The sequence below is a fragment of the Ceratina calcarata genome, unplaced genomic scaffold (genome assembly GCF_001652005.2).
Source record: "Ceratina calcarata isolate Rehan_Ccalc_2016 unplaced genomic scaffold, ASM165200v1 scaffold53, whole genome shotgun sequence".
Lineage (NCBI taxonomy): Eukaryota > Metazoa > Arthropoda > Insecta > Hymenoptera > Apidae > Ceratina > Ceratina calcarata.
The window spans coordinates 651,957-665,427 of NW_017176451.1; the positions used below are offsets into that span (position 1 = coordinate 651,957).

General features: G+C 40.9%; 4 protein-coding genes across 5 annotated transcripts in view; 1 reads left to right on the forward strand and 3 right to left on the reverse strand.

Moving 5' to 3' along the window:
* Positions 1 to 3: 3 nt before the first annotated feature.
* On the reverse strand, positions 4 to 1,239 carry LOC108628587 (uncharacterized). Its single transcript, XM_018030607.2, has 4 exons — positions 957 to 1,239; positions 750 to 874; positions 574 to 669; positions 4 to 410 (listed from the first exon to the last, which is right to left on the reverse strand). The coding sequence occupies exons 1-4, from the start codon at positions 1,097 to 1,099 to the stop codon at positions 292 to 294; spliced, it is 483 nt and encodes a 160-aa protein (XP_017886096.1). The 5' UTR covers positions 1,100 to 1,239; the 3' UTR covers positions 4 to 291.
* A 270-nt stretch (positions 1,240 to 1,509) lies between these two features.
* geminin (geminin DNA replication inhibitor) lies at positions 1,510 to 2,917 on the forward strand. 2 transcript variants are annotated; one of them, XM_018030632.2, is made up of 4 exons: positions 1,510 to 1,654; positions 1,986 to 2,101; positions 2,176 to 2,303; positions 2,362 to 2,917. In XM_018030632.2, exons 1-4 carry the CDS (start codon positions 1,601 to 1,603, stop codon positions 2,589 to 2,591), a joined length of 528 nt encoding a protein of 175 aa, XP_017886121.1. In that variant the 5' UTR covers positions 1,510 to 1,600; the 3' UTR covers positions 2,592 to 2,917. The 2 variants fall into 2 exon arrangements, with proteins under 2 accessions (XP_017886121.1, XP_017886122.1); XM_018030633.2 differs by having other exon boundaries at positions 2,019 to 2,101.
* On the reverse strand, positions 2,902 to 6,505 carry LOC113464779 (smoothelin-like protein 2). The gene is made up of 6 exons (XM_026816596.1): positions 6,494 to 6,505; positions 6,190 to 6,307; positions 4,345 to 4,420; positions 3,986 to 4,115; positions 3,734 to 3,885; positions 2,902 to 3,580 (listed from the first exon to the last, which is right to left on the reverse strand). Exons 1-6 carry the CDS (start codon positions 6,503 to 6,505, stop codon positions 3,457 to 3,459), a joined length of 612 nt encoding a protein of 203 aa, XP_026672397.1. The 3' UTR covers positions 2,902 to 3,456.
* LOC108628595 (uncharacterized) overlaps positions 6,334 to 13,471 on the reverse strand; it is a gene marked incomplete at its 5' end in the record, with an annotated part of 11,419 nt that continues 4,281 nt past the window's right edge. Inside the window, 4 exons of the mRNA XM_026816597.1 lie at positions 6,334 to 8,250; positions 8,488 to 10,857; positions 11,892 to 12,122; positions 12,886 to 12,930. Of these exons, the coding sequence (XP_026672398.1) occupies positions 6,770 to 8,250; positions 8,488 to 10,857; positions 11,892 to 12,122; positions 12,886 to 12,930 (4,127 nt within the window). The remainder of the gene's footprint in view (positions 8,251 to 8,487; positions 10,858 to 11,891; positions 12,123 to 12,885; positions 12,931 to 13,471) is intronic.

A 13,471-nucleotide genomic window follows, 5' to 3' on the forward strand; every position in this document is an offset into this window, starting at 1 on the left:
TTAGTTCTTTCCTTTATTAAACTGTATATGCAGTTATACAGTATTTTGTCCATTTACCATTTTCTCTTTACTTTTATTTTTATATTTATGTGCCAGTACAAGTGAAGTCTTTATGTATAGTATATACTAAACTATTTGTTAAATATGTGTACTATTTTGATAAATTGAGAATAATGCTCAGAAAAATAAAACTGCTGTCAAATTTTAAATGGTACTTTGAACTGAAGTTTTATTGAATAAAAATTTACAATTTAATACAGAAATAATGCCAGAAATTTTTAATGAAAATGCTTAATCAAATATCATATCTACATCTTCATCATCAGATTCTGCCTCATCAGAAGATGGCACATCAGGCATTATATTAGTTATATTATTCCTAAGCTTGAACTGTGTAAAGCTTTCCCTTTCTGTGATAAAACAATTTTTATTAGATTCTGTATGATTTCATATAGAATAGTTAGATAGTGTTTTAAATAATGTTATGGTCAAACACTGATTATTAATATTTGTTCCTTTATGGTATAAGGAAATACATATATAACTTTTTAATAAAGAAAGTATTAGAGTTACCTTTTATAATACATTCGTCTGCGTGTATATGGTCTGTATCCACATTAATTAAAGGGTTCTTTGTCCTTTCAACATATAATCTTAACCATTTTATCCCTGCATTTGTGAAAATTATGAATAAGTAAAATTAAGAATTAAGTATACGATAAAAATATATAAATTAATGAGTATTTTACATCTCTGGGCCTTTTGAAGTGTGATTTTAATTTCCCTTCCTGTATTTCTGTGAGATGTTTTTTCCGCAAATACGACACCGAAAAGATACAGACACAGATAATAATTTTTTGAATTTACTTTCGTGCTAAAACACAATACATAAATATTAATTAGATGATTATAAATTAAAATATGTAATGAATATTAATAATTTTAGTTAAGGATACCTAAATAATAAATGATCACATTCAACTCGAAGATAGTACTTGTTTACGTCTGGCAATAGAATACGTATTATAACTGTAATATCTGTTTGATACCATAAAATGTTTGGTGAACTGCATTTAGTTACTAAGTTAGGAACGCTCATTATTTATTACTTATCTATTCAATATTTAATTGCTGTTTACTTTCACTGATTGGTATACAACGATATGACCCGTACGACAAGACTCAGGTAATCGTCCTCATCTCTGTTATAATATTTAAATGAAAAAGTATTTCTTTAAGTGACACCACGTGGTGTCAAAAGGCAGAAGAGGACAGGGAAGCATCATAGCGTCGTTTACGTAGATTGTCGAGGTTGAGTCAAGTTGAGTCGAGAGTTCGAGAGTTGGAACCTCGGAACTGCTCGGAATTTCGGAACACAGAACAACTCGGAACGGTTGGAACCGTTGGAACTGGTGGAACGTTTGCTTGTGCCCTGAACGAGTGTTCGTTACCCACAATTTTGAATTATAATCTCCATTTTATCAATATTTTACGTGGGAGCCATAGAGACTGAACGATCTATTTCGTTGTTCAGTGAACGAACTATCTTATTGCATTTTATTTAAATCAGTTTAGTTAACTTGCCCTTGTAACGGTCACAATGAAACCCGGAGGTGGGACGAAAGTTTCTGCCGCCAAAACCGCTGCATCTGAGGTTAGTGATAGAACATGACTTTTTATTATTTTCTAATAATTTCCGAAAGAATGATATCTTCATCGATTGTACCAGGATTGTCTTAAGATTATAACGTCTTCAAATTTTATTTATTTATCCGCAATGAACATTACCATACATTTCCTTCACAAAAGTACGAACAATTAACAAAAATAGATGTTTTGTTATCATAATATCAATTATCATCTCATTTATTATATCTATAGTATATTTTTTTGTACATATTTTGATTTTATATTCATGGTTCAAGCAATAACTGCATGTGAAGGCTTCATGGTACATCATACATTCTTATCTTTTATCGAAACAGGATAAGGTCAGAAAGTGTTTGCACGTTTTGCAGCCAGCAGCCACTGGCAAAGAAAACTTAGTTGGTGGTGGGAGGATGCTTAGATCTTCTTTAGCAGGAAAGGATGCAGTTAAAACGTAAGAAACTCTCAAAAATTAATTGCGACATGTACACAACTCAACATATATAAATTAATTTTATGATGTTTCAGAGAAGTGACTGAGAAAACGAAGAATGACGAGAAGCCAAAGCGTAAAAAGATAACATTCAAAGACAAAGCTGTTCAAACTGCAAGAGGAGGGAAGATTAAGATTGAAGTAGAAGATTTGACATCTGAAGGTACGTGACACAAAAAAATGAAGTTAATGAAGTATAAAATTTTTAATTTATTGCACAGCTGGGCCTAGCGAAAATTACTGGGAAGTGTTGGCTGAAAGACGACGGATAGCTCTTGAAGATGCCCTAGAGGATAACAAGGAATTGACGGAACGCGTGCATGCCTTACAGGAAGAAAATCGTATATACAAAGAAATGTTGGATGAATCAAGAGCACTAGTAGAAGTTTTACAAGAAATGCTTGGGGAAGATAGAAATGATATAAATAATTCCTTAGAAGACACCTTTTAATAGAATGTATCACGGTCGATTTTCACTAACTGGTGCCTTAAAACGAAGTACCGACTGGAGACAATATATATATTTTACTGATCACCCAGCAGTACGATAAAAAAGTCTGAGTAAAGTTACAATCATTTAAAAGAAATAAGAATATTACTATTTAGTTTTAATTCAATTTAATCACGCGCGACTACGTGTACGATTGTTCATCTGATTAAATGATCATTTAAAGGTATGAATGAGACAGGATATATTTCTCAGAGTGTATTTTATACTTAATGTAATATAAATATGTATATCTTTGAATACAACTAATAAATCGGTTTCGTAATAAATCATTTAATTCTTTTACAATTTGATCTCTGGGAAATAATGTCGTCAATCAAGAAGGATGCTAGCATCACGTGTTTATTTCACAAATCTTTGGCATAAAAGACCTTGAATTCCATTGAAAACATTTAACGCTACAGCATCAGTATCTTTGGCAACGACAGTTTGCGTTTCTTGTTTTGTGCACCAGCCGGAGCACTACGTGTTCGTGGAAACCGTTTCATCTACATACTGCGTTGTCAGATGATTATACGTTTGTCGGAAAGGTGCCAGGGAAAGTTGTGCATGAAAATGTTGCTGGACGCGAGACACGCAAAAGCTAACTCTTTTTTTCTATTTCTTCGCTGCTTCTAATTTCCCAGTTCTCTCTTATGTTTTTCACGTGTTTCCAATCTCGTGTTTGGAGAATGCGCCGTATCCTTGATGATCATCTGGAACGGATAGCGATAGAACTGTCCCGCGATTCGTGGACCACGGGATGCGGTTGAATATCGAGTTTGGTACTGCTGAACGCCGTCGAGGAGCGTTGAAAAACTTGCATCCTTTAATCTTCGTCCTTGAAACGGCGATAAATGGATTGCACGTAGGTGAAGACGCATTTCCAATCCGGGCGACGCATCATCACCATATCCTCGACGTCAAGTAACGGCGCGATCCCGGCAAGTTCGCTAGAATCGATTAATTTGATTTTCATTAACAGTGACTGAAGTCCTCATAAAAATGAATGATCTCAGATTTTCTATTATGTATTATAAAAATTAATGAGACACAATATTTTGTATTTTGTAAAGACAAATGGATAATTGATCGTTAAAGCTCACTCGGCTTTTTTAAACGCCAGCTCGAAGTTCATCTTGCGGTTCTCCGGTCGTAGCGAGTTATAATCAAAAGCGTCTGGTCTGAAATGATGAAGCAGAGCGCAGAACGCTAGCCCGTCGTTCCAGCTAGTCGAGAAATTGTCCAGTTGTACATTCTGTAACAGGAAATTGCCAAGTTCGGCCAATTCTCGCGTACACGCAATTTTCTCAAAGCACTCGCAAGAGACAGGAGCTTCGTCTATAAACGGATTTTACCTCGTACTCCTTAGTCTTGGAACGGCACCACGCTAGTAGTCTTTCTTTTATTTGTACCGCGCTGTCCCGCACTGATGGGTCGGTAAACTTGAACCGAAACTCTGTTGCCGGCGACTTTACGGGACTATAACTAAATATAGGAAGAAGAAGCTGCCAGTTTTAAGCTTTCGAAGAAACGAAAAGTGCGTATATGCGTAGAAATATTATTACTACAAAGCACAATTTGAAACAATTGAATTGGTGATCGAACATGACCTTTATTGGATAAATTAATCTTGTATATGATACAACTCAGGCGTTAACTGTTAGAAAATATTTTTTTAAATAAATGACCGCTCGTAAAAAGCGTTTTCAATTACCTGGGTGACGAAGCGGTACTATTTTGTCTATCGAGTTCACGAAACTTGGCAAACGGCGATAGGGGCTTCTTGCGGGCTGAAAAACGAATAGAACGATCTATAAATAAAATTAAACAATCGTCAACGTCATCGCAAAACGTTAGGGTTCATTGAAACTCATACGACCATCTCGTCAATGTTACAGTCCAATTAAAAAGAAAAAGTTTGTGAATGAAAATCGCTGCGTATGTGAGAATTATTAGAGGGATTTGGCAAATTCAACAAAAAACTAAAAGAAAAAAGGGATAAATAAAAAGTAACGAAAACTTTCGTTTCTCAACCTCGTCGTCGTTTCTCGATCAGAATTCTTTTCGCTTATCCTCTTTCAAATTTGAAAAAAAACAGGGGATCACTGCGTGCCGTGTTACGACACGTGATCGACATTAAAATCATCTTGCATTTCTAATTTCGTGATCCGAGTCGCAACGAGGCGATGACGAAATCGCTCCAACAACAAGAAACACGTGGAGCTGGATCTAAAGCTAAAAAGATCTCTAATCTAACTAAAGTGTTGTGTGTGTACCTTCCGCGCTCGTGTTCGGCTGTGTGGATCGTTTGGTAATCGAACTGAAATAAAATCGACACACAGACGCACCTTTAACCGACACGTGCGTGGGCGTTGTATATTTATACTAGAATATTTACGCGATATATTTTTTTATGCGAAAATGTGAAAATTTAAGTCGCCAGGAATGATTCTTCATTGATTCCGCGAATAAAGACTTGGAAACTTGGCTGGCGCGTCTCTCTCTGTACGTTTACCATCTCCAAATAAATGCACGTGTACGAAATGCGCTATTTTTGCGTCGATAGAGGACGAATCGTTTCTCCTTCGATCGAGCAGCTGATCGAAAATCCATAGACTCAAGACATTTGTAAACTTTACTCTAAATGTTACTGAGTCAAAACTTAGCTATTACTGTATTCGGTAAATGCTGTTATTTCGTAATACATGTTTTTACTAATACTTTAAGGAATCCTAGCAACTTAACTCGTAATCGAACGGATTAGTAGGTGAGATAGGAAAGCATGTCGGGCTGTTAATAAAGTGAATTTTAAATCGCATATGATTTTGCGCTCTGTTAACGCGGCAATCAGCGCGATACCGATACCATTCTCCATTTCCGCCAAGAATCCAAGCATCGAATAAAGGAAATGAATTGCGCGTAAATTCTTACTTCCTGTAAATATTTGCAATCTAGACTATTGTAAGCGCCATAAGTTTGCTTTAGAATCATTAGTTTCAAACAGTTTTAAATCGAATGTGTATGTATGACCGCTTATTTGCCGAAGAACATTGTCCAAATGTCTAAACTCCAATTCTCGTAAAATAACTTTCGTTTCTAAGCATAAGTTTTCGGCGACTCTAATTATTTCAAATGAAAATGGTATCTGAATGATGGTGACTCCTGCTGGATATTAATACCCAACAGGGGAAGCAAACAGACCACAACGGGTAGGGAAGTAAAAGTGGACTCGAACACTCAGACAACGTCCTCCCTGTTTTGCGCTCTCTACTGCGTCTAGAGATGCGTGTACGTCTGTATTCTGTATGTATATATATGTACTAACTAATATGTATATGCTACTCTTCAAACTTTCGTGCACAGTCCAGCTCTGGTGCAAGCTAAACGCTACTGCGCGGCAAAAAAGGATCAACAAAGAGAGAAGGGCTGTGACTCACTGCTTTATTCGGGCTTTGGCACGACCTTCTTAGCGACTCTGAACCGTCCGTCCGCAAAACGTGTTCGCGGCTCGAGGCTTATTAAGGGAAGAAGAAAATAAAAAAGGAAAAGAGAAACATACAAAAAAAGGCACGCGGGGTGCTTTCCTCGACGTGAAAAATAAGAGGGAGACTTTCTTCACGAGAGAAACCCCATTTCCCGTGCGCACGCGAGCAACGTTCAATTTTCTTCAGTGCGTACTACGTAGAATAAACTCCCTTTCAACACTCTTTTCCACGAATTATTTTATTATTATTTAATAAAAAAAAACGGTTTCAATGGGAAAAAGAATGTCAGAAGGGAGTTTTCTGCGTTTCACTTCAGCTTTCCTCAGTTTTAAGATATGCTATCTTTCTCTCACTTTACTCGGGCTCCTTTTCGCGTGCAGATCGCAACATTTATTCACCAGTTCTTCCCTTCACTGTTTCTTCTAATCTTTTAACACGAACACTTCGAAGCGTCGCGTCCAGACAATTGTTCACATCGACAAATCGTTTCGATTGGAACACGTATCACCAGGAGCGAAGGGTGAGTATAATTATATCAACAATTACAACAACCGTCGTCCCGGCTGAAGATATCCCAGCGAAGAAAATCCAACACGCGCGATCGAATCCTCGAATACACGCCGCGTTAAACAAAGAATGCGATCGTTGGACGATCTAATGATTATCGGTTCTGGTGGCTTCCTCGAATAGGTCATCGAACACTTTGTCGACGTCAGCCGTGTTCACGTTCAGCAACGGCACTTGTTGTGGTTCCGGTATCAGCAAATGTAACTTCTCATCGGCCAGTCCGGGCATGGTGCGACTACGCGACAATCCGACCATCCCCTTGACCGCGAACCTGGACGATCGCCTATGTTTCGTCATCTCTTTCGTTTCAACCGATTCCGAAGGCTGATCGAAATATTGTCGAATTTTGTCTTCCATCTTCTTCACGCTGTCCGCCATAGACGAGGCCTCAAATTGCTTTGAACGCAATTTCTGAGAGAAAGGGGACCTAGGCTTCGGTGGTTTCGGATGAGAACGAGGTATTGGAGGCGATGGCTGAGCGCGAGGAGTTCGCGAGGAATTAGTGGCCGCCAGTTGATGCCAGGACTCCGACTTCGAGAGCACTATGGATCTCGTGGGTTTCGTTGTGCATGATACTAAATACTCGTCGCTAGAATCGATTGGACCACTTCCGTTCGGAATCGGTGAACGCTCCTTATGAATCGGTTTCGGTGGAGCGCTTGGCGTCTGCTCGTAAGCTTCTCTCAGAGCAGTTACTCTGTTCACTGGCATTGTACCTGGCGAAGGGGACTTTTCTTTTTTCTGAGGAGCAGGTGCTAAATGTTTAGGAAATCTGTTTGATGCTTGACTCACGCTCGACGATTGTTCTAAGTTCGTAGGATGACTGTGACTCTGTTGTCGATAGCTCGGTGGAGGTTTATTGTAATTTTGCTGCCCGTAGCTGGGGACACTCGGAATTTGACTATAGCTTTGATCACTTGGTGTACTGCTCTGTGATTGATTGAAACTACGTTGATGATAGTTTGGTGTAACATTCTGAGATTGACTGTACTGACTTTGACCGATATTAGAAGATTGATTTATTAAGTGCTTGGGCTGATTTTGAACTGTCAGATGTTGTCCTAAATTGTAATCCTGGTACTGATTAGGCTCGTTCAATGAAGTGATTTCATTTTGTAGACGACGAACCAAGCTTTGTTGCAGCAAGTTGTGTCGTCGAATCTCTTCCTCCGAGGTAACAGTTTCATTGGTCGGTGGTCTTGATCTGGACCAGGACCACTGCGAGGGAGATGGCGACGGCGACGACGAAGTCCTGGAGTCCGCTACCACTTCCTCGGAACGGGGTTCAGGACTGTCCACCGATGCCACGGTTGCAATGGCGCACGTATATCGTGTAACAACGCCAACTTCTGGACTGATGTCTTGATTTTGTATATGCTGATCGTCCAGAAAATCGGAATTTTCCGTAGGCCAATCAATGACACTTAGCTCTGGAGTTTCCAACACTTCGTCGGATTGGTTGTAATTAGAGAAAGCAGGAGAGACGAAGGAAGATGGATAATCCTGGTTGTCAGTGTCTTTAGACAGATAATTCTTTTTTTGAAGTAGCTCTGATTCTCTGAAACTATGTTCGCTGCTATTCTGATGAACACTTGGAGTCGTTATAGCAGCAGAGACATAGGAGGAAGAATAGTTTTGGTTGTTAGTATCTTCAGATAAGTAATTTTCTGTAGGATTTCTTTGAAGCAATCCTGACGGCCTATAATCTTGTTCATTGCTAATCTGACGTATACCTGAAGCTATAGGAAGAGGAGAGACGAACGAAGAAGAATAATTTTGATTGTCAGTATCTTCAGACAAATAATTCTTTCCATCAAACGATTCCTGCTCCCGGAAATCCTGTTCATTAGTCGTATGACGCGCGCCCGTAGCTATCCCAGGACTGCCGAAGTCCGAATCATTAGACACAGTTCGGTAATTCTGATTGTGATCCAAAACAAACCTCTGTCCGTTTTCAGTCTGATCCGAGTCAGATTGTTCATAATAAAGCGGTTTCCACTGTTTCGTAGTTCCTTTATCCAAATCACTTGCAGTCTGCACAGCAGCGTTGCTACAAATCGGGTTCTGTTTTCTCGACATTTTAGGTGTAACTTTGAACGATCTTCCCTCGTCCTGGTGATCGTCGATTCCGGTTTGAACGGCCACGGAAGAACTGCCTCTCAGCATAGCATCGGCATAAATATTTTCTATGTGTTCTGTTCCACTTTTCATTCCCATTTTCTCCTTGGAGTCACGACGTCCCGTCGGGGGATAGATGCGTTTGTCCGCCACTACTTTGAAGGAAATTTTACCGTCCACCACTCCGGGAACTCGTTGTTGTATATCGGGCTTCTTGGATTGCATGGGGGGAGCTTTACCAACGAATGGCGCGAACTGTTTGCAGAAGGATCGATAGTCCAATTTACCATTTTCTGTGACCGTGTCATTAGTCCTGTTTTCGTTCCGCTCGATCCACGGTGGCCGTGGAAAACTAGGCTTCTCATCGGACCTGAGGGATTTGGTGTTCTCTTTGTCGAACATCATCCGTGCTTTCTCTTTCAACGGCATCGGTGCTTTATTTGGCCAGTGATACGAGGGAGGCACCTTCGAAGGAGACACCGGGGACGGTTTCTCGATTTTACGGAAAGGGGACGATGATGCGTGTCTGAAACCCACGGACGTTACTTGAGGAACGTAATTTTGGGTAGGATAAACTTGAGCTTGCGGCGCACCGAATATTTTATTGGCACGAGTCTTCAGGGACGGTTTATTTTCCTCGGTTGTAGGCTGTTTATCGAAATTCGTTTTTAAGTTCGAGAACTTACTGTTCCAATTCTCGTTAGTCACCGACGACATGTCCATGGTTCTTGTCAACGGCGCCTGTCCAAGAGTTTTAAATGGCACTACCGGAGCCACCGCCGGTGATTCGTTATTTTTATTGATCAGAGCTAGAAATTTTCTATCGTTCTCGGTTTTCGGTTGAAACGCAGGCACGATTACACTCGCGGAATTATAAGCCTTGTCCCCAACGTTAATCGGTCTTCTCAACGAGACGCAGCCCGTGGTCTCGTGGCCGAGAGTCTGTGCCTGAAGCTTCAAGTAACTGGGTATGTCGATAGTGTTCGCGCGTTTTATCTTCGACTTCTTCGCACTGAATTTGTTGCCCACGTATTTCGCACCAGAAGTCGCCAGCTCGGCTCGTTGCCTAAGAGCAGCCGCCAATTGGCTTACGCGACTCCTCTCCTCGTTATCTTCGATACAGTTCTCATTACTATACTCTTTGCTTTGGTAATTATTTTTATATGAAACCTGGTACATACTCGAATCACCACCAATTTCGCAGTCTTTCACGTCCACCTGTTGTATACCACGAAACACACAACTGTCCCTGACCTCCTTGTTCTTGTCCTCCAACAATTGACGCTGATTTATAGCATCCTTAGTACACTTATCTCGGATCTCCTCCGATTTCTTCTCTACTGCATTCTCACCCCGTTCTTTCTGTTCCTTCACTAAAACCGCGACGTCCTTCAAAGGTACAATGTTTCTCTCCACTTCCAACCACTTCCTAGCTTTGGCCAACTCCTCTGTAGAAACCCCTATCGTGTGCCTGGTTCCCCTTCGTCTCCGACTGAGGGACGTCGAAGGCAATACTGCAGGTACCTTTTCACAGGTACTCGCCTGTTCAGATACTTGGAGCCTGGATAATAAACTAGACACCAATCTTAATAATTGCAATTTGCTCGTCGGGTCAGACGCAGCGCCCACAGCAGTCACGTCGATTTTTTGCAAAGTCTCCCGAAGACGCGATAGAGCAGTCTGTATGTCGGAGAGCAACAGATCCTCGAGGAACTTGAGGTCTTTCTTGAGTTCAGGTTCGTTGCAACTGCCCAACGCCTGTTCCATGGAATTGCGTATACGGAAGTCCTCTTCGGAGTCGACGCCTGAGTCCTCCGGGAGCTGCTCGCCTGCGCCGTTCTCGCGACGACGACCCCCTAGGGAGAGCTCGAGCGCGGCGCGTAGACGCTCTACCAGTAGCGGCAATGAATTCCACTCACCGACTGGCGCGTTCTCGTTCCGTCCATCGATGATACCTGGTGACGAAGTGGCCCCGGTTCCCCTCGCGCTCTCTTCTCGTCGCTCGACGCCTCTTTCGTCGTGGTCGTTGTTGTCACTGGTTCCCGTGCGCGAACCCGCTGAAAAAGAAACGACAACAGACCGGCGTTGAACCTAAGACGCAGGTACGACTGCAAGAAATTGCGAACGCAGGAATATTTTCACCCTTCCGTCGCTTTTCCTTCCGAGAAATTCTTTTCTCGTTTTCTGATCGGTTACGACGTTACGATGTCGATTTTTCTATTCTACGTTGTGTCGGTTTATTTCTATTACTGGTCTCTCAGTGAATAATTCGATGTGTGTTGACTTATGACAGAGTAGAATTTCTTAATGAATAGATCGAGTTGACGTTGTCTTTGTATAGTCTTCGGAGTCGAGTTAAAATAAGTTGGTAACCTGACGATGTTGGCTCGAGGGCGCAGGACTATTGGATAACTAAGTATCAATTCCTTCTCTTTAAAATCACAATCGACAATTTGATTCGTATTGCAATAGGAGCAAAATATCTTTCTTTTTTTTGGGGTGGTGGGGGTGGGGAATTGGATTCAGATCTCTCTTTCTAATGTTCGTGAAAACGTAAGTACGGTCGGCTCGAGAGACGCAATAAGAGAGAAGCGTGGAACGCGTTTTCGCGAGGAGGAACCCGCTCAGCTTGACCGGCAGTCGCACTCGCTTTATTTAAAAGCCACGGGATTCTCCGCGGTGGATTTATTTTCGGTCGCTCTCTCGTTCAACGCCTCGCGGCTGCCCACCGGAGGCGAGAACGCCGCGACGCTGTATACAAGAAGAGCGGCGCCGGCTTCAGTTCGAATCGACGTTTCATTTCTCAGATTTTTAATAATATTAAACAATGATTCAAGAAGATGGAAAGCCCACAGTGTTATAGCGTTATGTACATGTGGTGTGCAAATTAACCGTACATATATTATCTGTACATACATTGTGTTGAATGAAATTTCGGGTCAAACCAGGCAAGATCTGGACGATTAAAATAAAAATTGGACAGCGGTCCGATCAGAAATAATATTTCAGGGGAACTTCACACGCAATTAAGGCCATGAAACGTAGAGCTAGATTCGTACGGTCTGTCCTCAAATTACTATACGTCACGAACCTGCGTGCGTGGTCTCTCTCTTCTCTTCGAACGACTTCCTCTCGTTCTCCAGAAATGCCTCTTTCTCTTTCTCCTCTTTGCACAGTCCCTCTTTAGTCTCTTCTGGATATTCTTTTGCGGTCTCCTTCGGGATGTCCTCGTAGGTATCCAGATAGTCTATCGAACTCGATCTTCCACTTCCAGCGTCGACGGTTCTCTGGAAATCATTGCTGCCCGCTACCGTTCGTACATCTGGAATAATTCCAGTTATATGGAAGTGGGTAACAACGAAAATGAAACTCAGGCTGAAGTTAATAAGAATTTATTAAAAAAATGTAACCCCCTATAACTGTAAGTAGAACTTGTAAATCCTGGGAAAGAAAGGACAAGTTCAATTAAAATTTTATTTTAGTTCATTCTGAATAGGAAAACGTAAAGTATAAGATAGTAAGAGGACGTTATAGGGGGTTGGTTAATAAATGTTGTTACCCAGGTAATGTTTATCAAGACGGAAGCGTTCCGATAATGATTGATTAATAATTCTGGCTCGCGCTTCCGCTCGTACATACATAATGATCGTGTACCGATTAATCAGTTTTTTTAGTGAAAGACGTCCTGTTCTTTTATGTTACACGCACAGGCAACACAGCTACGGTTACATCGCAGAAAGATGTACGTTTTCTTTTTCTATTTTATTTTCTTTTTTTAGTAGTCACGTGCAGTGAGCGTCCTCAAGTTCTTGAACGTGATAGAGAAGGAAAATGGAGAGAGTCAGAGATTTCAGTGATGACAGAAATGAAAAGAGAAGGAGTTTTCGTTAATGAATGGTTACGTTCGGTAGTAATAATACAGATTGCTCGTACGTCGTTTTCAGATCACGATTATCGTACATTTTTCCCTGATTTCTCGTCGACCAATCGCTCGTGATCATTATCTTTATCATATACGATTAATCCCTAGGCCAGAGATACATTTCAAAGAACATCGTGACGCCAGCTCGTAAAGTAGACCTCACCTTCCGCCTCCGACATTTTGATCCTCTGGATCTTCGTCTGGCTGCCTGGAAAGTAAAACACATCATGTTTCAACAAACCTGTCGATTTCTTACATGGCTGTTCACAAACGAAAAACAAATTCAAGGATCAATAAACATTGTTGTTGCTTTTTAATGCCAGATTTCATTTCCTGTGTCATCTTTCATTATCATTTCCGAATAAAAAATATTATTTATCAATAAAAATTGCTACCGTTTATGTATTGCGACATTGAGCCAATTCCGCTTTGGTTTACGCGAATAATCAACGCGTTTTTAGGTTTCCTGAATTCGTCGCGGCGTTTCTCCGAAAAGCGATAGGGGAACGTTAAACCGACCGACTCTAGGTCTAGCCTGGTGCATTTCTCGATGCCAGGGAAGCGTTGGCGGCTGTTTCGTACACGGACTCTTGCGCGAAAATAACTCTGACCCGTTTTCGTGGATATGGAAACTAGAAAGCTTTGCTCGTCTAATAAGAAAATTAGATTAATTTTGATAAAAACTATTGAAAAAATTCTGTAGAACAGAAAAGTTAAAAATTTTTACATGAAAATTGTAGATCTCGTCG